At 43.7% G+C, this 22146-nt stretch overlaps 1 protein-coding gene and 1 pseudogene across 2 annotated transcripts; one reads left to right on the forward strand and one right to left on the reverse strand.

The window, feature by feature from the left end:
- Positions 1 to 1534: 1534 nt before the first annotated feature.
- On the forward strand, positions 1535 to 21590 carry WDR82 (WD repeat domain 82). Its single transcript, XM_082847779.1, has 9 exons — positions 1535 to 1963; positions 6048 to 6145; positions 9127 to 9193; positions 15120 to 15219; positions 15629 to 15745; positions 15990 to 16145; positions 16960 to 17029; positions 17580 to 17722; positions 18717 to 21590. The coding sequence occupies exons 1-9, from the start codon at positions 1803 to 1805 to the stop codon at positions 18744 to 18746; spliced, it is 942 nt and encodes a 313-aa protein (XP_082703905.1). The 5' UTR covers positions 1535 to 1802; the 3' UTR covers positions 18747 to 21590.
- On the reverse strand, positions 12878 to 14167 carry LOC309966964 (deoxyuridine 5'-triphosphate nucleotidohydrolase, mitochondrial-like; annotated as a pseudogene). Its single transcript has 2 exons — positions 14150 to 14167; positions 12878 to 13408 (listed from the first exon to the last, which is right to left on the reverse strand). The product of its transcript is annotated as a deoxyuridine 5'-triphosphate nucleotidohydrolase, mitochondrial-like (transcript).
- Positions 21591 to 22146: the final 556 nt, after the last annotated feature.

A 22146-nucleotide genomic window follows, 5' to 3' on the forward strand; every position in this document is an offset into this window, starting at 1 on the left:
TTCCCCTTTCCTTCTCTTTAGCCACTGTAGTTTAGTGAAGCAAAATAAATAGGCCTCTGTCTCCATTGTTGGAGACCCAGGCAATTAAACGATTGAGGGGCTGCACACAAGTTAGAGATCTATGAACCCTCGTAGGAAGTTAAAGCCAAGGCGCATGGTACCTATTTTGTGATCAGATATTGTTTTCCTTTGTTAGAGATCAACTTTCCTTCCTTTTAAGGCAAAGAATTCCTTATGGGAACCATCACAACAATCCCGATGACTACAAAGAGGATAATGCAACTGTTCTATATCTTGAATGTGGTGGTTCCACAACTGTATGGGGATTTTAAAACTCATAAAACTATCTCTGAAAAAGGCCGATTTTTACTATACATAAATCATACCTCAATGGAGAACACCAACAACAATCTGGTTTAAGTAACATGCAAAAATGTGTAAGATACAATGCTAAAGCAGGGGGGAAAATGACAGCATCTACAGCTTATGTTGATATATGAATAAGGAGGAGGATATCAGGAGAATTTAAAACTGTGCTTTGTTGAATAAGGAGATAATTTTCCCTTTCAAAAATTTACTTGTGGGCTTCCCTGGTGGCGCAGTGGTTGAGAATTCGCCTGCCGATTCAGGGGACACGGGTTCGTGCCCCAGTCCGGGAAGATCCCACATGCCGTGGAGCGGCTAGGCCCGTGAGCCATGGCCGCTGAGCCTGCGCGTCCGGAGCCTGCGCGTCCGGAGCCTGTGCTCCGCAACGGGAGAGGCCACAACAGTGAGAGGCCCGCGCACCGCAAAAAAAAAAAAAAAAAAATTTACTTGTAATTGATGCTATGAGTTTTTTGAGCTGTAAATATGTTTTAAAACTTAAAGATGAGTGTTCATAAAATGTGTGGAGCTGAACACTTAAAATTAGTTCATTTTATGCACTTTATATTATATATCAATTACAAAGTTTTTAAAGAAGGCTTAAAGAAAAGTTGCGGGTGGTGGTCACAAGAGTGTACATCCACATGAAAAAAAAATTCACCCAAATGAAAAAAAATTCATCCACTTAAAATTTATTCAGTCTACCGTATAGTACACCTTAATTTAAAAAATACATAAATTTAAGTCTTCTGGCGATGTGGTGGACACGCAGTCAAAGCCCGATGGCGATGACTCATACCCAGAACAGGCCTCCTGGAGCGCAGCCCACCCCCGCAGTACCTGCTCTCGCTCTGCCTGCGGCCGGGGAGCCTGCAGGGGGCACTCGAGTCTCTCGGGGGAGTTGCGGCCCCGCACAAAGACCCGCGGCTCCCGGGAACCCAGGGCCTTGGGGCCCAAGGCGGGGAAGGACGTGGGAATCCCCGCCCCTCCCGCCCCCCAGCGGGTCGGGGAACCGGCGCCTCTGGCCACCCAGCCACACCACTCCCCGCCGGCCGCGCTGACGTCACCGCCCCGCCACCCCGCCTCGCTTCGCCGTTCCTGCCCCGCCCCCTTTCCCGGCTGGCGCCGCGGTGAGGCTCCTCGCCCTCGACTTCTGCCTGTCGCCCCAAGATGGCGGACACAATGAGCCGGTGCCGCGCCGGTTGGCCCTGAGGCGACTGTGAGGAGGACCGGTCTGCGAGACCCCATAGTCCCGGCAGAAGAGTGTTGCACAAGCAGGAGGAGGAAGCGGAGGAGGCGGCCCGACTGTCGGCCGCTCTCCAGCCCGCCGCCGGCGCGGCGCCCGCCCCGCCCGGGTCGGCCCCTCGGCAGCCCGCCCGTTCGCCGGGCTCCGCCCCGGCTCTGCGCCGCCGCCGCCGCCGCCACCAGCAGCCGCCGCCATGAAGCTGACCGACAGCGTGCTGCGGAGCTTCCGCGTCGCCAAGGTGTTCCGCGAGAACTCGGACAAGATTAACTGCTTCGACTTCAGCCCCAACGGCGAGACGGTCATCTCGAGCAGCGACGACGACTCCATCGTGCTCTATGACTGCCAGGAGGGCAAGTGAGTGCACCGGTGGCCTTGGGCCCGGGTCTGAGTCCCTCCCGCCCTCCCTGTCGTGGCCCTGCGCTCCCCCCGCGGCCCGCCCTCTAACCCGGTCTGGCCCGCGGCCTGTATTGCACACGCTCCCGCTGGGGCCGCGTCCCCTCAGAAGCCGTCCGGGAGACCATTTTTTTTTCTTTTAAAATAACGATAGCAATAACAGTAATCATATATTTGTTTTGTCTGCCTTCGGTCTCCTCACAGAGAGCCTTAGCATCTCTGACCAAACCACACCTTGACCTTGACCTTTAAACGCAGGGTCCGCCCACCGCTGCCCCAGCTGGTAGCTTTAACGCTCCTCTGACTCCGTCGAAGGTGCCAGTCGGCTGTGGCTCCCGCGCAGAACCGCAGAGGCTGCTCTGCTGCTTCGTTCAGCAGCGGCAGCTCGCTCTCTCTGCCCTCTGCTCGGTCACCTCGATTCAGCCCTGGCACTTCACCCGACCCCTGCCCCTCAGCTTCCCGCCGCCCTTCTGCCGGAAGGCCGCGTGGGTTGCAGTTGTTAGCTGTCAGGATTTATTTGTTGCCTCTTTGGGCCCCCTGACATTTCCTTTCTGGTCCAAATCATTCTCTTGCTCCCTCAGTCCTGATGCCCATGTTTATAGTTAACTTTTTACCTGCATCCAAAACTTTTCCTTTTTGCCAGACACACCTGGCTGTCGCATCCCAACCTGAATGTGAACCTCCTAGTAGAACAAAGAAAGCATCGTCTGACAATTTCGTGTTTCTTCTTATACTTTTTTTAAAAATTATACTTTATGGTCCTCTTGGACTTACCATAATTCCGAGTCTGATCATGACATTTCTAGGTTGTCCCAAGTCCTATGGAGACTCACCACACCTGTATCTCTGCAAGGTCTTAAAAGCACAGCTTTTTGCCTTTTTCCCTGGGGACCTGTCAGCTTTCCCTCACCCCTGCCCCAGACTTGCTTTCTCCAAATCCTTGCTAAATTGTGATCTTCTTTTTGAATCCTTGGGTTTTTCTTTACCTTCTCCAGCTGTTCCTTTTGTCTGTTTTGTTTAAACCAATGTTTTCTATAAACTTTCTTTTGGAACTTGTCTCTTCATTTGTGAATTTGGTTATCTGAAGTAATGCTGTATTGGTCTGGGCTATATTGTTCAGCCCAATTTTTTCCCATTTGGGCTGTGGAAAAAGTATTATGTAACTGGCTCTGGATCTGCTTGCGGTATGTGGAAGAGTGGCCTATAGTGGTGGTCCTGAGAGAAGAGAGAATTGTTAGCTGGACTGATGCTGAGAGATGTGAGTCAATGTTATTCATTTCATAGATGGGTTTTGGTCCAGGTCCGGCCACTTGCATTAGCCTGGAATAGAAAGTAACGTATAAAGCTAGGGTGGAGATTGGGGTTGTGGGGTACTGGAGCTAGAAGTAAATTGAAGCTGACTTGCTTGAAATGTTTAGTGCTTGTGCACAGATTAGAACTTCTCCCTGGATGAATTTGAGGATGGAGATGTATATCCTCATTCAATGAAAATGAAGGTTGTGGCAGCATTTCTTCACAGTTTCTCTCCAATACTGCATAATTTCTGCGGTTGGTAGGAATGACATTGACTTGAAGGCTGTCTTGTTAAAAGTAAAATGTTAATTTTATAACATAATGCAGTTTATTCATTCATGTAGCATTTTTACATAATTACAAACTTGCAGAAAAGTTACATCATTGTTTCAAAGAACTCCCAGGACCCAATAATTGGTTATATTTTGCTCTGTTTGCTTTGTCATTCTCTGTAGACACACACACACACACACACACACACACACACACACACACACACACACACACACACACACACACACACACACACACTTTTTTCTTTCCCTGAGCCATTAGAGAGTAATTTGGAGCTATCAAGCCCCTTTATCATAAACACTTCAGCATGGATTTCCTAAGCACAAGGACGTTTTCTTAGGTAACCAGAGTACAGTTATCCAAATTAGGGAATTTAACATTGATACAATAGTATACAGCACGCTCTTTAAAATATTCGTATGGATTAATTGTGACCTTGTTTCATTGTGATCTGTGATCAGAGAGCAACCTGATAGGAGACCTGGGTTCTAGTTTGGCCTTGTGACCAGGTATGTGACATTGGTCAGATCACTTCGCTGGCCTCTAGGAATCTGTGATCCTAAGTGGTAATGTGAAGAAAAAATTTGCCACTAGTGTAGGTCAAACCAACATTGGAAGAAAATAACATTTTCTTGGAAGGCACAGTATCTTTATTAGATGGTACTAATGTTGGGAGTTTGAAAATGGCTAAAATAAGATTCTTTATGCTTAATATTTTCCATGTGTACTGTTCACTTAAACTTTCTTTGTAATAGAGTTCATCCATTGAGTGATTTTTTTAATTTTAATTTTTTGGCTGCACTACATAGCATGTGGGATCTTAGTTCCCCAACCAGGGATCGAACCTGCAGTCCCTGCATACAGAGTCTTAACCACTGGGCCTCCAGGGAAGTCCCGAGTGTTTTTTTTTTGTTTTTTTTTTTTAATTTGAAAGAATACAAAGGATATTATCTGTGGTAGGTGATGCGAATTATTCAGAGAGAAGGATTTAATATTATTTATTCGTACCTGATCACCAGAATCATAGTTTGTGCAGAGAAGCTTACCACAATATTTGTGAAAGAATGTTATGCATAAGCTCTGTAAGATCCTCTGAAATGGATGCATTAGGATCTTGCTTTCAAACTAGGAAATGATATGAGGTAAAAGATTTATGTTATTAAGAACAAAATCTCAGGTTAATACTATGGATATATTTGAGACAAATAGGCCGTATATAAGTGGAACTGAAAATTTTCCTTTAACATTGGTTCTTCAGGCTCTGTCTTCATTATTGTAGGGTAAATACTGAGATAAGTAAGCTTCTGTTTCCATTGGTAGGAGCAAAGTCAACTATCTTTTGAGAGCAAGCACACATTCACACGCACGTTCACTCACTCACTGGTTACCACACAGTAACTACATGGCAGAACCCAGGGTGGTGGACTTAACAAGGTAGCATTTGAGCTGTTCTTTTTGTTTAGTTGATCTTTCAGTAAAGGTAAAAATGTGGAAAATTAAGTGCATTTGGAGTGAGAAGTCTTGTTTATAAATAGGTTTAATGTAGGGAAACCCTTGACGTCACAAAAATTGAAAGTGCAAATGATTAAAGTTCCCTGAGTCATCTGATTGTTTAGCATCTAGGTTTCAAGAGGCTTTTACATTGAGAGGGTGAATTTCCTTTTCATAAATTAACTTCTTGATAAACATTAATATAGGATTTATGAAATTCTCCTATACCTAAATGTAGAATATTATGAAGTTTTTGATTAAATATTTTGCTGAGATCAGTTTCAGCTTGATCTTCAAGGTGCTATAGAAGAAGATAACATTTAAGGAACTTCAACAAATGGACTGATAACCTCTAGCTTAGAAATATGTGATTTTACATTTAAGTAAAGAGAAAAGAATCAATGACTAGTTTTGTTAGGGAGAGTGAGGTTTGTCTTGTAAAAGGCTCAGTAAGTGCTTTGGACCTGTAAGAGAGGATGGAAATATTAGGTTATATTAGGAAAGGCAGTTTTGCATCTGGTTTCGGTTTTGATAAATCATTTCTTCTTAAAGAAAGAGCTTCTTTCCAAGTGAATGGCTTAAGTTCTGGCCTCATTGGTCTGGCGTATTCCCATTTTCCTCTTTCTTGGAAGTTATGGCTTGTTTTGTGTGTCTTTCTTCCCAAATAGATGTACTTCTTCTCAAAGCTTACTTTTGAACATTGTAGTAAAGGCTGATTTGAGCCCTCAGATTTACTTCCACTTCCTAACTTCGGCATTTGGTATCCAGAGGTGAAAGCCTGTTGCACTTGATTGATTCTGTTTGTTTCCACCCTTTTGGAAGAAATTCTGTTTCTTTTCAGTGTTAGAGGTTACCAAGAATCTTCACCCTTCCCACATCATTCAAGTGCTTCTCTTTATATGAAGATCCTAGATTTTGGTGATGGAGGATTTTGATGGTTTTCTTTCTCTGTCCATTTCCTCATCAGACCAAAGAGAACCCTGTACAGTAAGAAATACGGCGTGGACCTCATCAGATACACTCATGCAGCAAACACAGTCGTTTACAGCTCTAACAAAATAGATGGTAAGCAAGCCTTCTTTTTAGGAAGTTATGGTCATGGTTTCCTTTGTTAAATTGTTCATGGAATCTTTGTGAGTACTTCTGTTTGGTTATAGTTACTTTAAATTTTCCTATGATGTTAGCTGTGCTAATATTGTTATGACTGAAGGGATGCTGGAAGCAAGCAAGCCATTAGTACTTTTGAAGGACTTGAAACTGAGTATGAAAGGTCTCCAGTTTAGAGTGGAGAGTGGAAATAGGAAGCCACAAATTGTATTTACGGTTTGAACTTCTTGAAACGAATACTTTTAGAAGAAATAAAAGGAAAGAATACTTGACAGCAAGTGGTAAACAATGCTACCTTCCTGTTCAAAATATATAGATTTGAGAATAGTTTTACAGATGCTTGAGTTATGGTAGTTTAGCAGACCTTAGAAGAGTTTTTGGTGTGTGCCCAACCATTTATGGTCTGTGTCACAAAGGACAGTATACTGACTTTAGTTATCTTTGATTCCAGGGACACTTTTTGATTTGAATTTTATCCCTTTTTCCTTTTATTTATTTATCTTATTTTTTTTTGGCCGCACTGCACACATGTGAGATCTTAGTTCCCCAACCAGGGATCAAACCCGCGGCCCCTGCATTGGTAGCATGGAGTCTTAGCCACTGGACCACCAGGGAAGTCTCTCCCTTTTTCCTTTTAAATAAAGTTAATGTCTTTGAAGAATAAAGACTTATTTTTAGAAATTAAACTTGTGAATTTCTTTCTCTAATAAAGGATCTCTGCCTTTACCTGCTTTTCCCCTGGGATAAGTCATTCTCAGTTGACAGATTGTCTTGGAATTGAGCTATAACACTTTCATGTTAGGACTTTTTTTTTTTTTTTTTTTAACTTATCTCACTGATTTGTTGATTGTTTCATTTTTAGCAGTACAATTTTTCTAATGTCATTCAACAAAGATTTCTTAGACCGCTGTTTTGGTTATGCCTACCTCAGAGCAGATGGGTAGAAGTCTTTTTTTTTTTTTTTTTTTAATGAGACTTTTCTGCCTGTACTTGGTTTTTAGTTAAGTATATCGTTTATACTTTTCATGCCTCTATTTCAGAAGTGGTTTTCTAAGTAAGCAGTGCAATTGATGCTTTTGGACAAGAATATAAAACAGGATCTTGAGGAAATATATCTCTGTGATCATCTGAATGAATGGTATATTTCTTCTATTGGGGTATATTTCTTCTGTTGGGGTGTTTTTCTGGGTGATTAAATGAGGATTCTCCAAATATGGTGCAAGATGAGGCAAATGTGTGGCACTTGCAGCTTTGCTGCCAGGCCTCTGCTGTGAGGATGTTGCCTTTCCTGTCTCGAGTGCATCCATCCTGAAGAGTTCCTCCAACGCTCCGTATCATTTTGCCTGATTCCAGGCTGAGGTAGTAGTTTGTACAGTTTGAGGGTCTATGATACCACCCGGTACAGGAGATAACTGTACAGGCCACTGCCTTGCCAGGAACAGCGCGCCAGCTACCGAGTGGGGCGGAGAGGATGGCGACGCCCTGCTCATCTCTGGGAAAACCAGGTAATGGGGAGGAAGTCTTTTCCTGCTTAGGGCAGGTGAGTAGTTCCTAGCAATAGAACAACCAGGAATACTTTATAGTTGTCATTCGAGAACTTTGAACATGTTTTCAAAGAAAACCATATTTAGTTTTGGAACATACAAAGAGTGCCTTTTTCCCTCTCCCAGGTTAAATGCCCTCTTATTAGTACCCCTGTGAACCACTGGGATGACTTGGTGCTTTCAGCCTTTTTGTTTCTGTGTTGTGTTTGCCTCCAGAATGTTCTTTCTATGCTTTCCTTTCTGTATTTTGGCCCCATTTCCTATAACCTTTTTCTCAACAATTGTTTCTTATTCCTAGTCTTTTCAGGGGCATTGTACTTTCCAGTTCTGTTCTTTATGGCACTTCGTTCCCTTCCCACCACCATCATTTTTTGTTTTGCTTTTTCAGAGGAATCATTTGGTTTTTAAGAGTATTTGTCTTATTTGCCCCAAGCACAAATCTCTGTGATTATTTCTTTCTTGGATATTGTCAAATTCTCACTGCTATGACTTGGTATAGTTCATGACTTTGATTTTTAAATGTCTTGTGATCTTTTTTTTTTTTTTTGTGGTACGTGGGCCTCTCACTGCTGTGGCCTCTCCCGTTGAGGAGCACAGGCTCCGGACGCACAGGCTCAGCGGCCATGGCTCACGGGCCCAGCCACTCTCCGGCATGTGGGATCTTCCCGGACCGGGGCACGAACCCGTGTCCCCTGCATCGGCAGGCAGACTCTCAACCACTGCGCCACCAGGGGAGCCCTCTTGTGATCTTTTTAACCTAAATTTTCTCATTTCCTTTGGCCACTTTATAATTCACTTTTCTGCATAAGGGACCATTGGATAGTTGGTTAATTAGAAAAGAAGTAGTAGAACATTAATTCTCTTTCCATTTTATTTAGTTTTAATGTAAATTGTGTATCCAGTTTACATTAAGATGAGGTGAGGGTTGGGTTGACATGCTGTTGGGGAACGCTGGACAAAAGTATCTTATGCCAGAATCCAGCCTGATCCTCAGCTCAGCATGGCTGTTTAATTCTTTGAGTCTATTTCCTCAGTAGCCATATGTTTTTCTTTAAGGTTTGCTATTCTGTGGGCATTAAAATTGTTGTGAGTTTTTTTTTTGGGGGGGTACATATTTGCAGGACAAGTTTCATTGTAACTATGCAGAAGCCAAAGATTGGCAGCAATAGTGATTTTAAACATTGCTGTATATGCTGTCAACTTGAGAACTCTGCTTTTGAATTACGTGAAATCTCTAGTCCCGTGAAAAGTAGTTATTCACTATTATTTATTCATACCTTGCTTGGATTATGGAAAACAATGAATTCTTTGACCTTGTCTTTTCAAGATGAAAATGCAAAGTAAATTCCTTTAAAAATAGTAGGATATCATCATGCCTTATTTATCTTCTTACAGATACTATCCGTTACCTGTCCTTGCATGACAACAAATACATCAGATACTTTCCTGGACATAGCAAAAGGTAAGATGCACGTGTTACAGAAGTAGATAGTTCTTTTATCCCTGAGGTTATCCAGAGAATGAAAGAGTGGAGAGATTTTATTAGTGAACTGAAGCTAGTTTCTCACCGCTGTTTGGCATACCTCTTAATCTTCTCTTGTTAACCTTCCCTAAACAGTCAACTCATGATTAATCGAGGTTGTAGAGGCCAGGGGTAGGACTTCATAGATAAACCGAAACCTCAGTTAAAACATTAATAGGAAGAATGTGGATTAAAGATATTCAGTGGAAACCTATGTAGTAAAAATAACATTTGGCATTTAGGGATCCCAAATATCAGACATCCCTTAATGAAAGTACATTTACATGTTTGAGGCCTTCCAGTATAGGTGGCCCCCATTTCAGCATGACCCTGCTCTACATAAATGTGTTCCACATGAAGAGCTTAATGAATATGTAAAACAAATTAATAAAATTGTTGGCTTCCCTGGTGGCACAATGGTTAAGAATCCGCCTGCCAATTCAGGGGACACAGGTTCAAGCCCTGGTCTGGGAAGATCCCACATGCCGTGAAGCAGCTAAGCCCGTGCGCCACAACCACTGAGCTTGCACTCTATAGCCTGCGAGTCACAACTGCTGAGCCTGCGTGCCACAACTACTGAAGCTCATGTGCCTAGAGCCCATGCTCCGCAAAACAGAAGTCACCGCAGTGAGAAGTCCGCACACCACAACAAAGAGTAGCTCCCGCTCACCGCAGCTAAAGAAAGCCCGCATGCAGCAACAAAGACCCAACGCAGCCAAAAATAAATAAATTTATTTTAAAAAAATTTTCCTTTCGTACTTTTTGAAAGTCAAGAAACTTGTTTCCTTATTTTTTTTTAAAGGTATATATTTATTTTTATTTTTTTTTGGCTGCGTTGGGTCTTTGCTAAGCGTGGGCTGTCTCTATTTGCGGCGCTCGGGGGCTACTCTTCCTTGTGGTGCGCAGGTTTCTCATTGTGGCTTCTCTTGTTGAGGAGCACAGGGTCTAGGCACATGGGCTTCAGTAGTCGCGGTGCATGGGCTGTAGGGCATGAGGGCTTCAGTATTTGTGGTGTGCAAGCTCAGTAGTTGTGGCTTGCGGGCTCTAGAGTGCAGGCTCAGTAGTTGTGGCACATGGGCTTAGTTGCTCCATGGTATGTTGGATCTTCTCAGACCAGGGATCGAATCCGAGTCCCCTGCATTGGCAGGCAGATTCTTAACCACTGAGCCACCAGGGAAGTCCCCCTTATTCTGTTCTGTAATGCAGGTTGCTTCTCTCTGTCTCATCCCAATTCCCCTGTTATTTTTCCTCCAGTTTTTCGAGTTTGGGCTGAATGTTAAACACATTTTCCCTTGGATGATATATTAATCATAGGTGCTTTCCTTTGCAAATGTACAGTAACCCTGTGTAGCTTGGAGTGGTTCAGAGCCCTGACAGGAGGTAGACCAAGAGCACTGTTTTCAGCTGCACTTCTGATTGGGCAAGGGCATTTCTGTGTTGCTGAAGATAAGAGGTGGCAGCTGTTGGTTACTGTGTAGTTCAAAGAATGGCTTGTGACAAGTAGATGTTTTTGCTTGTTTATAGTCAAATTAATGTTCACAAATATACTGTCTGTAATTAAGAGTTGATTGCAGGGCTTCCCTGGTGGCGCAGTGGTTGAGAGTCCGCCTGCCGATGCAGGGGACATGGGTTCGTGCCCCGGTCTGGGAAGATCCCACATGCCGCGGAGCGGCTGGGCCCATGAGCCATGGCCGCTGAGCCTGCACGTCTGGAGCCTGTGCTCCGCAACGGGAGAGACCACAACAGTGAGAGGCCCGCGTACCGCAAAAAAAAAAATAAATAAATAAATAAAAGAGTTGATTGCAGTTGTTTGAAATTCTTTCCAATCTTCCCAGTTGCCCAATCTCTTGACCTCGTGACCTCCTGATTCTTAATAGATGACTTTGTCCCTCCTTTTTTGAGAAAATCAAGGCCATCCAAAATGAGTTCAACTCCTCTTTCACCTAAACTCCTTTCTTCCTTAGAACACTTTCCCTGAGAAAGAAGTAGCCTTTTCTTTGAGAAAACCAACCCCTCTGTTTTTACTTCCGTCTCCTTACTGGACTTTGCTGCCCACAAACTTAGTTGGTCTTCTAAATTTATTTACTTTTATTTATTTTATTTTTGGCTCCGTTGCGTCTTCGTTGCTGCACATGGGCTTTCTCTAGTTGTGGTGAGCGGGAGCTACTCTTCACTGTGGTGCGCAGACTTCTTATTGCGATGACGTCTCTTGTTGTGGAGCACAGGCTCTAGGTGCACGGGCTTCAGTAGTTGTGGCACTCTGGGCTCAGTAGTTGTGGCTCACGGGCTCTAGAGCGCAGGCTCAGTAATTGGCGGCACACGGGCTTAGTTGCTCCATGGCATGTGGGATCTTCCCCGGGCTAGGGCTTGAACCCGGCAGGTGGATTCTTAACCACTGCGCCACCAGGGAAGCCCTACTCACCAGGGGAAACCTACTCGGTCTTCTTTATCTTCCTTATGGTCTTCTTTATCTTCCTTATATTAAATTTATCTCTTGAGCATGTCACCCACTTCTTTTCGCCATCAAAGATAAAAGAATAATCTGCATATTCCCTTCTCCACCTCCTCATACTCATTCACTGTTTAACTCACTCATCTAAGCCAAGCTGTTTACTCCCCTTTCCCTGCTGCCTCCAGGTAAAATCCACTGCCTGGGACTCTTTGGTGCTTAACCTCTCAGTAAAACTTTTTTTCCTTTGGCTTCTCATCTTGGTTCTGTTTTTGCTATTTTTTGCCTCTCTTTCTCTTTTTGACTCTAAACAAGGTTCTACCCTAGCTTTTTTCTCCTCCTCTTGGTATTTGGGCCATCACTGATTTCATTCACCTCAGATAGCTTCCCAAATCAGTATTTTCAGCCCATAATTTCCAGACTCAACTTCTACCTACAGGTCCAATACTCCATCCATCGTTAAATTCCTTGGGCCAGCTCCTCTGTCTGCCTCATGTTTCTTCACCTCTGTCCCTTCCAATTCTCCCGACTCAAAGTCTCTGTTACCTGTTCACTACTTTTTCCCTGCCTTCACATCTGGTGAGTTGTTAAATCCCGTTGATTCTACTTAGGTTTAACCTCATGTGTCATTGTGCTCCATACTCCTTTGCTTCTGTCCTAGCTCAGGTAAATTATTGTCAACTCCTAATCTCCCCGTCCCTCAACATCCTGCTTCTGCACCCTGTTTTTACAGCTCTGACCACAGCCTCCCTCAAGAAACCTTGGAGTCAGATTCTTTTCCCTCTGCCTGACCCATTTTCCCAGTGTTATCTCCTACCACTCCAGTTGAAGTGAACTCTGGGCTGCTTCCTGAACTGCCTCATGCCTTCCTATCTGGCAACTTCCAGAAAGGCCACTCCCATTGAAACCCTGTTCACCACAGGTGCTGCTTCTTCCTGAAAGCCTTCTCTGACCCTCTCTTGGACGTTGTCTGGACTAGACAGTTAAGCTTCCTTAGAGTTGAAGTCTTGTTCCTCCTTGTATTCCCTCTACCTCTCATCGTAGAGCCTTGTGCCAAGATAGACTTCCTCTGAACTTTTGACCTGAATACTGTGATGTAAAATTACATGTTCATATGCATTCTGCTCACTCCGTTTTATTACCACCTCAGCATTCCCAGGAAATTTTGGCTTATAGTATCTTTTAAATTTTTAAGTTGATGATCTAGTGCAAATGTTAATTTAGTTATATTGGAAGAATTTTTTTTTTTTTGGTCAAAAACTTTAAGAAAAAGTACATTTTTCCATTTTTTACTCATGGCATACATTTTAATTCTTTCTAGTGGAACCAAAACTTCCTGAACCCCTTTCAGAGTCATCCAAAATTTGAACTTCTTCTATTTCTACATTTAAAAAACCCATTCACAAATGAGCTGTGCAATTTGATCCACTTTTTTTACTCCAATTTTTTTTTTGTCAAAATGAGACAGTATAGCACCAATATTTCCTCTGTAATCTTCACCTGTGACACCAGCTCCTTTGTCTGTGAAGCATTTTTTAGCCAAGGCAGAATGTGGAACTACTCTTCCATAACACCCAGAAGGAAGAGCCATCTGAGTGTCCATTTTCACAAGGGCTTCCTCTGTAGATGGTACTACAGACTCATAGGCACTGTACAGGTCATAGCCCACGGACCTCAAGGATCCCTCTGGTTAGGGCCGTGGCATGCTCCAAGAGGCAAGTAAAGTGGAGTCACATGCCATCCTTCTCCACGGGCTGGGCCCAAATGCCGGGGAGATGATGGGTGTCCTCAATGCAGAGCGTGGCAGAGCAAGAACATGAGCAGAGGGGACAAGAGAGCTCAGGATGAGGCCTTGGAAGAAGTGTTTTTCAGTGAGTGACTGGTGTAACCATAAGAGGGGACCCATATCAGAAATATAGCATAGGCTATTAGCATAGGGCTGTGGCTCTCTAAGTGTGGGGCCCAAACCACCAGTCTCACCATCACTGAGGAGCTTGTTAGAAACACAGATTCTCAGACCTCACCCCAGACCTACTGGATTAGAAATTCTGGCAGTGGATCCCAGCAATCTGTTTTAACCCACCTTCCAGGTGATGCTGGTGCCACTCAGGTTTGAGAACAACAGTGTAGTCCACAAACCTCTAGTTAAGGAATCATGCTTTTTTTTTTTTAAATTGAGATATAGTTCAGTACCATAAATTCATCCTTTTAAAGTGTACAATTCAGTGGTTTTTAGTATATTCACAGAGTTGGGCAACCATCACCACTATCTAATTCCAGAACATATTCATCACCCCAAATAGAAACCCTGTACCCATTAACACTTCCCATTTCCCCTCTTCCCAGCCCCTGGCAACCACTAATCTACTTTCTGTCTCTATAACTTTGCCTATTCTGGATATTTTGTATAAATGGAACCAGATCATATGTGGCCTTTTGTGTCTGACTTCTTTCACTTCATACATGTTGTAATATGAATCAGTACTTCATTTCTTTTTTATTTATTTATTTTTGGCTGCGTTGGGTCTTCATTGCTGCGCGCGGGCTTTAGTAGCGGTGAGTGGGGACTACTCTTCGTTGTGGTGCGCAGGTTTCACATTGAGGTGGCTTCTCGTTGCGGAGCGCGGGCTCACTAGTTGTGGCTCGCAGGCTCAGTAGTTGTCGCTCGTGGGCTCTAGAGCGCAGGCTCAGTAGTTGTGGCGCACGGGCTTAGTTGCTCTGCAGCATGTGGGATCTCCCCAGACCAGGGCTCGAACCTGTGTCCCCTGCATTGGCAGGCGGATTCTTAACCACTGCGCCACCAGGGAAGCCCCAGTACTTCATTTTTTTTTATTGCCAAATAATATTCTTGTATGACAATAACACGTTTTCTTTATCCATTCATTAGGTGATGGACATTTGGGTTGTTTCCACTTTTTAGTAATTATGAATAATGCTGTTGTGAACATACATGTACGGGGGATTTTTTGGACATATGTTTTCATTTTTCTTGGGTATATACCTAAGAGTGGAATGTTTGGATCATATAGTAACTCTAACTTTTTGAGGAAGCATAAAACTTATTCAAAGCAACTGTACCATTTTACATTCCTACCGGCAGTGTATGAGGGTTCCAGTTTCTCCACATCCTCACCAACAGTTGTTATCTCTCTTTTTGATTATAGCTTTGCTAGTGGGTATGAAGTGGTATTTCATTATGATTTGATTTGCATTGGAATCATATGTTTTTATGCTGTAGCTTTAAGTTGCTTTTTTATACTAATTGCCTTTGATTGTTCCGGATTGCTTGTGTATGTGTTTCTTAAAATGGAGTTTTTAGGAGAACACATATGTATAGGTAGGTAAAGTGGTTTAGAGTTCATATCCAATTCTTGTTAATATTTCGCTTCAACTACTATTTATCTTGATGCATTGCAGGGTGGTGGCCTTGTCCATGTCACCTGTGGATGACACTTTCATTTCTGGGTCTCTTGATAAGACCATTCGGCTCTGGGATCTCCGGTCTCCTAACTGCCAGGTAATGTTGCCTCACAGTTACACTTTAAGCGTTTTCAACTCTCCCTCTCAAGGAAGGGGGAAAGCAGTGATTCTTTCCTGGGATCCCAGAGTCTTTAAACTTTGGAGAAGATCTTTTACTGGTAGGTAGCTGGTAATTAAGCTAATACCTTAATCCGGTGCATACTTATTATGATCTGTGGCTTGGTGCTTTAAAAGCAGTTTTCCTGGAGCCTTTGAGCTATATATTTTAGACTCCAAGGATTTGTTTTTATTTGAATTCAGTGTCTATAAAATTATACAGTTAGGGTTGATCTGAAATCAATTGCATGGAGACCAGGTTTTTTTTTAACTTCATTTTAGTTAGTTTTGTGTTTGCTTTTGGTAGGATCCTGGGTTCATTAACTTTTTTAAAATTTCTTTTTTCTCAGGGTCTCATGCATTTACAGGGCAAGCCAGTTTGTTCTTTTGATCCAGAAGGATTAATTTTTGCTGCAGGTGTCAATTCTGAAATGGTCAAACTTTATGATCTTCGCTCTTTTGATAAGGTAAATCTTTGAATCTTTGAACCGTCTTGATATTATGGAAGTTTTGAAGGGTGAGATGGACATTTAAGAGCCTTTTTCTACAGTAGAGGAGGTATGTGGTAGATATTAGAAAGTGTCAGAGCAGTACTTCATCTTCTGCTTTCCCTAGTCAAAAAGGAATCTAAAGGGATAGAATGAGATTTGGCTCTGGCAGAAGGAATTATTGATGTGCCTTGGGCCTAGGGCTGCTGTCTGTCTTTTGCAGGGGCCATTTGCGACATTTAAGATGCAGTATGATCGGACTTGTGAGTGGACAGGGCTTAAGTTCAGCAATGATGGCAAACTCATCCTCATCTCCACCAATGGCAGCTTCATCCGTCTGATCGATGCATTCAAGGGAGTGGTGATGCATACGTTTGGGGTGAGCTGACAACTTTTAACCATGTTTTTTCCCCCATACTCTACCTTTTTTCTATGCTCATCCCTTCTGAGAATTGTGTTAGCTAGTTAGTGGAGACCGGCAGTTGTCCTTGGCTCACTCATCGAGGCATGGACTTGCATTTTCTTCCTGCACGTGGCATTATTTCTTTTGGATTCTGAGACATTCACTTCTCACCCAGTGACTCAAGTTTGGTGTTTAGATAATATAATAAACTTCTGACCATAAACATTTTCTTACCCTCTTGAATATGGAGTTGGGGATAAGGGGGTGAATTGTAAAGGGTGGTAGCCAAATTTGAAACCTTCATAGCACTGTGCATGAGGAAGAAAGGGTTTCACAGAAAGGAAGGTGATGTATGTACTACAACATGGATGAACCTTGAAAACATTATGCTAAGTGAAATAAGCCAGACACAAAAGGACAACTGTTGGACGATTCCACTTTTATATTAGTTTCCTAGAACAGAGATAGATAGTAGAACAGAGATTGCCAGGGAGCAGGGGAAGAGGGAAATGGCGAGTTACTATTAAAGATTATGAAGTTTCTGTTCGGAATGATGAAGAGGTTTTGGAGGCAGAAGATGGTAATGGTTGCATAGCATTTTAAGTATACTTAGTGCCACTGAACTGTACACTTAAAAATACTTAAAATAGTAAATTGTTATCTATATTTTACTGTAAAAAATTTTTTTCATCAAAAAAAAAAGAAGAAGATGTATGTGCTGGGGTCAGTGTTTGTAGGCCATTATTTTTTGTTAATGGCACTGTAATGAGAATTGTTCTGCTTGTTTTAGGGTTATGCCAACAGCAAAGCCGTCACACTGGAGGCCTCGTTTACTCCAGACTCGCAGTTTATTATGATTGGTAAGCTTCCTTTATCCCCCCGCCCCTTGGGTGTTACTTATCTGGTACTGTGCATTATGTTATTTCTGTTAGTTTTAACTAATTTAAGATATTATTTATTATCCTTTTGAGATAGAGTTTCTCAGATTTCTGTGTAGCACGTTATGTCAAAGGTATAGTGTCTTTAAACTGTCCTGACTTTGCTTTCTTTTCTGGGAACGGGCGTTAATGTTGGTCTTCCCTGGACCATCATAGAGTTAAACTCTACAAGCACTGATGTAACCCTTCATTCAGTCACCTTAGTGTAGATGTTCGTAGGGTGATCGTATTCAGCCCCCTTTTTAAATGAGAAAACTGAAGTTAGAGGGGAAGTGACTTGCCTAGGAGCAAATAACTAGGGTCTAGATCAGTTCCCAAAGTGTCTTTTCTTCACTGCCATTACTCCCTCTCCATTTCTGCTGGTGGCTGGGTCCTGAAGCTTGGCCTCTCTCCAGATGTCAATCCATGTCTGTTTGCCACTTGTCTTTGTATTGTGCCTTGAGCTGTTATATTCCTTGATCATTCTCTTCAGGTTCAGAGGATGGCAAGATCCATGTCTGGAATGGAGAGAGTGGTATAAAAGTAGCTGTGTTGGATGGTAAACACACAGGCCCCATTACCTGTTTGCAGTTCAACCCCAAGTTCATGACCTTTGCCAGTGCTTGTTCCAACATGGTATGTGAACAACGGGAGATGTCCTTCATCTAGGGGCCCTTTCCAGTTGGGGTGGTGGGTCCTTCAATGAGCACAGTGAGCTGTGTTCTAGATAGGTACAATTACAAGCACCCAAGTTCATGTTTCTCAGCTGGTGGCTTCCCTATTTCACCTCTATTATCTGATCTTTGGTTGCGCTGGTCTTTCACTTTTGCTCTTCTTTTCATGACCTGGGATCGCGAGCTCCCAGGAGATCTTAGGCCAGTTTTTTTGCTCTGGCTCCTGGTTTTATGCCCAAACTACCTGGGGCTATGCCTCACAGCTTTTTGGCTTCTTAAAATACATTGAACCAGCCTTTTGTGGCTGTACCCTTTCAGTTTTCCATTCTTCTCAGGTTATGCTAAGTTCATCAGAAATTCTTACAGTTGATCACAACTCACCAGTTAGAGTTTTCTCCAGGCCCCTGTCTCTTCCTAGACAACACTAGCAGAACAAAACATCAGTGAGTCTCAGCCTCCAGTTTCCTCTTAGCATCTCCTAAACCTACCTGGGTATTTGGGTATGAGGCATTTCATTACTAGCCTACCCAGAACACATTGCTCCATTTCTTTTTTTTTTGTTTTTTAAACAAAGAAAACAGTGTCAGAAAAAAATGCAGCAAAACCATCCAGTCCAGTCCCTCACATTTTTTACAGCTCATGAATGAGAGGGTCTGTCTGAGGTCACCTGGTAGATTAGCTGTGAGGCCAAACACCCACCTCCCCAGACAGCACTTCTTCCTTTCTTTACCACTGGACCACTATGGTGGAAGTTAGACAATGTTTACTTTCACATAGATGGGGGAGTGTTTGTCCACAGATTGCCAGAGTCAACTGGTCAGGAGGGAAGGCCACCAGCCATAACTCCTCTAACTTTGGGGTTGGGTGCCTTGATGGTTGGGGAGGGGTAAGAAAAACCCTCAGAAATGAGAGGGGCTTGGCTTTTTAAAGTTGACTTATGTTCTCCTTCCATCCAGGCCTTCTGGTTGCCCACCATTGATGACTGACCTGCATAGTGCTTGGCTGTTTTCTGTACAGCGAGGGTGGCCAGTAGGAAAAAACTCAGAGGGAACTAAGATAATAGTGAGATTGGATCATTTGACTGGGCTGGAGAGCATCCTTCCACATGGCCTTCCCAAGGATGTGCTGTACATTTGCTCAAAAGAAAAAAATTACTTTGTCAAGCTTCTTCAAAAGGACTCTTGGTGCGGCAGATTCAATCAGGACTCAGATTTTCCAGCTGTCACTGCACCGAGCTCCTCCAGAGGAGTGACCAGACTCGTGACTAGGGTATAGTGGGGCCCTCAAGACACCTTCAGTTTTGAATGTATTTGCTGCTGAGGAGTCGGTGAAGTTGTTAATTCTGCACATCCCTTTGCCCACCCCCATAAATGCGTGGGAAGCCACAGTTCTGGTTTTGAGATGCTGGGGCAGCTCAGTGCCCCTTGCCCTCACCCTGCATGTCTTGTTACTGGTTCTCCCTGTGTCATTGTGGCATTATCCACAACCATCATGTTACTTAGGGGCCAAATATTTACAGAAATAAGTCTCCATATATCTTAGGGTCAGAAAGGGACAGATACAGAAGGACCTTGCTTGCCAGGAAGCCTTGCAAGTTAGTCATGTGAGGGTGGATGATCTGGGTGTGCCTCAGGCTCTGGGTGAGGGAGGAGGGGTAGCAGATGAGTTCCTAGGGCTGGGAGGTTTAGCAGCAGCTTGGTGTGGTGCCCTGTCATCAAAACTAACACACAGTCCTTCTGGGTGCCTGCCAAGTTTGGTTGTATACAGAAGCAAGGTGGGCGTCTATTTTTGTACATGAGATACATCACGCTTTTCTGTGGGCCAGTATTGTGGAGTGAGTCTGAGTTGTTTACACTGATGCCTTCCCTGCCCACTGCAAGTTGTGTACATAGTCTCCAGATGATACCACCCCTTCCCCAGCTCCCAACCAGGAGCTGGCTCTAGGCTTGTGTTATATGTTATATGTTATATTCAGCCTTTTTATATATGACTTGGAATTTCTGTTGTTTGTATTTTAGCACAGTGTGTGTACACCTTCATTTAAATATATCATGTGTGTGCATACATATATGTATGTATGCATGTGTGTGTGTGTGTGTGTGTGTGTGTGTGTGTGTGTGTGTGTGTGTGTGTGTATACACACACATATTTAAAAAGTATCTGAAGGAGATAGAGTCCTCTGCCCCAGGAGAAAGACTGCATTCTTGCTAATAGTGTTTGTCACAAGTGTTAGTCTTCCCTATTACCTTTTTCCCTTTGGGAGACTGAACAAAAGCAAAGCTTTTGAGTGTTTGCTGTCCCCATGGCAGCTAAATGAGGGTCTTGGAATGACTCCCTTGTGTTCCTCAAGCCGCACTTTGGGGCCTTCTCTGCAGTATTAGCCCCCTTTTTGCCCAGTGATGCTCTGTCTGCGCCTGTATGTGTGTGACAGTCACTTTTGCATGCCTTTTGTGTCTGGCTCCCAGCATTTGGGGACAGGATGCTGGAACCAGAGCATTTTCAGCTTGTCTGAGGCTTCTTTGCCAATTATAGGTCACTCCTGTTTACCTGGTATGTCTGCTTTCTTAACTTCTTTTCCTTGCCTTCTCCTGGGAGAGGGAGGATTCCTGATCGGGGTTGAGGTGAGCTGCACGTAGCTCATTGCCTTTTCCCCTGCATGGCCTTCTTAGAGCAGGACAAGTGGCATATTATTTCACTAAGTTCCCAAACATCTAAGCAAGTAACACATTCCCTGCAGATCCAGAAACAGGCTCAACAAGGTTATGTTTGACTTCCCCAAGAGTACCTAGCTGCTAGTGGGGAAAGCAAGCCATTACTGCCTCTGTTCAGCAGCAGGAATAGGCTGTGAATTGCTAGCAATTACTGTTTTGTTTTGCTTTTTTAGCAGTTACTTTTTGGCTTGTTCCGTAACCTTAAAAGCAAGGGGCATACGTCTTTCCCAGACATAGGCTGGAATCTGCAGCTTCTGAGGTGCCACACACCATATAGCTCTGCATTCTCAGCGTGGAGGGACTTTTAGAAACCAAGTGATCTGAGCTGTTACTGCCCACCCCTGGCTTTCCAGGATAGAAAATTCATGGTAGGAATAACTGTTCAGAGAAAGTACTTGGAACTACAGGTTAATAAGAAAGCCTGCATAATTAACATATCTGTACCCAGAGCAGCCACCATGACTTGTCTATCAGCAGGAAAATGATTTGTATTGAGTTCCTGTGTGTCCAAAGCTGAGGCACCATGTCCTTTGAAAATATGCACTGCACTGCACTGCTTCTATTTATGGGGACCTGTGGCTGCAGAGCTGGCTCCTGAGTTGGGAAGGAGAGGGAAGGATGCAGCTGGAAGTGACCGAAGATGATGTGGTAGTGGGAAAAGGCAGAATTAAGGGAGAAAAGAGTCTGTGGGTCAGAGAGGCTGAGGAGCACCAGGGCTGCCAGGACACCCTCAGTAGGAGCCAGAGGTGCTTAAGCTCTCCTGGGGGTGGGGGGCGCACCACGCTCTCAAGAGTCAGGGCCAAAGCCTCTGATTTATATGTGACAGTGACATTGCACTGCTCAACCACCAGCCAGTGGGGTATTTTTTTTTTTTTTAAGAAAACCGTTGCAATCATAATTAATGCTTATTAAGAAAAATCTGGGACTTTTAAAAAGAATCAGTTTGCCACCAAAATGTTACCACTGCTAATCTTTTGGTGTTTAGTGTTTCTCTAGACATTTCTGTGCATAGATTTTTTGTGTGTTTACATAGTTGTTATTCTACTGTATATACAATTTTATGTCCTTTTTGTACTTAACATATAAACGTTTTTTCCATGTTATCTGTCTTAAACAGAATTTTATGGCTGCAGCCTCTTGCATTGAGTTTTCATAGCATTGTTTGCCTGGTTCCTAGAGTTGGAGGGAGGGGGTGGGTTGTCTCCTGTTAGTCCTCCTAGCTCACACTGGGACTCATTGTAATGCTGTGTGGATGGGTTGTTGGGCTCCCTGGGACTGCCTCTGGTGACTAAGGCCTGTGGGCTGGTGGGAGGAACCCCTAGATCCAGCTCTCAATGCATAGCAGCCTGGGTCTCCTCAACTCCATGTTCTAATAAGCAGCCATAGGGCCAGAAATGAGTGACCAGGAAAAGGCCGGCCTGAGATCCTCAAAGACTGCATCTGGCATGTACCTCAGGCTGCCTTTCATCCCCCACTGTTACCTCAACCCTTGATCAGATTGGCAGCCTCTAGCTGGAATAAGGTTCATCCTCCTAGGCCCAGGTTTGTGGGGGGCAAGGATAGTGGGGTGCCTTTGAGGCTCCTGTACCAGTTCTGGCAGAAGGCCTGGCCACTTGCTTGTAAACCCATTGCCTGGCCGGTGAGTTGATAACTCACTAGTAGCATCCTCAGCTGC

Source organism: Leucopleurus acutus, assembly GCF_964270905.1.
Source record: "Leucopleurus acutus genome assembly, chromosome: 10".
NCBI classification, from domain to species: Eukaryota; Metazoa; Chordata; class Mammalia; order Artiodactyla; family Delphinidae; genus Leucopleurus; species Leucopleurus acutus.

Bases quoted from the DNA above. Each gene is read 5' to 3' on its own strand.
- WDR82 (XM_082847779.1), top strand. From the start codon at position 1,803: ATGAAGCTGACCGACAGCGTGCTGCGGAGCTTCCGCGTCGCCAAGGTG. The intron at 15,746-15,989 runs GTAAATCTTTGA...TGTCTTTTGCAG, and splicing joins ATCTTCGCTCTTTTGATAAG to GGGCCATTTGCGACATTTAA. The intron at 17,030-17,579 runs GTAAGCTTCCTT...CATTCTCTTCAG, and splicing joins CTCGCAGTTTATTATGATTG to GTTCAGAGGATGGCAAGATC.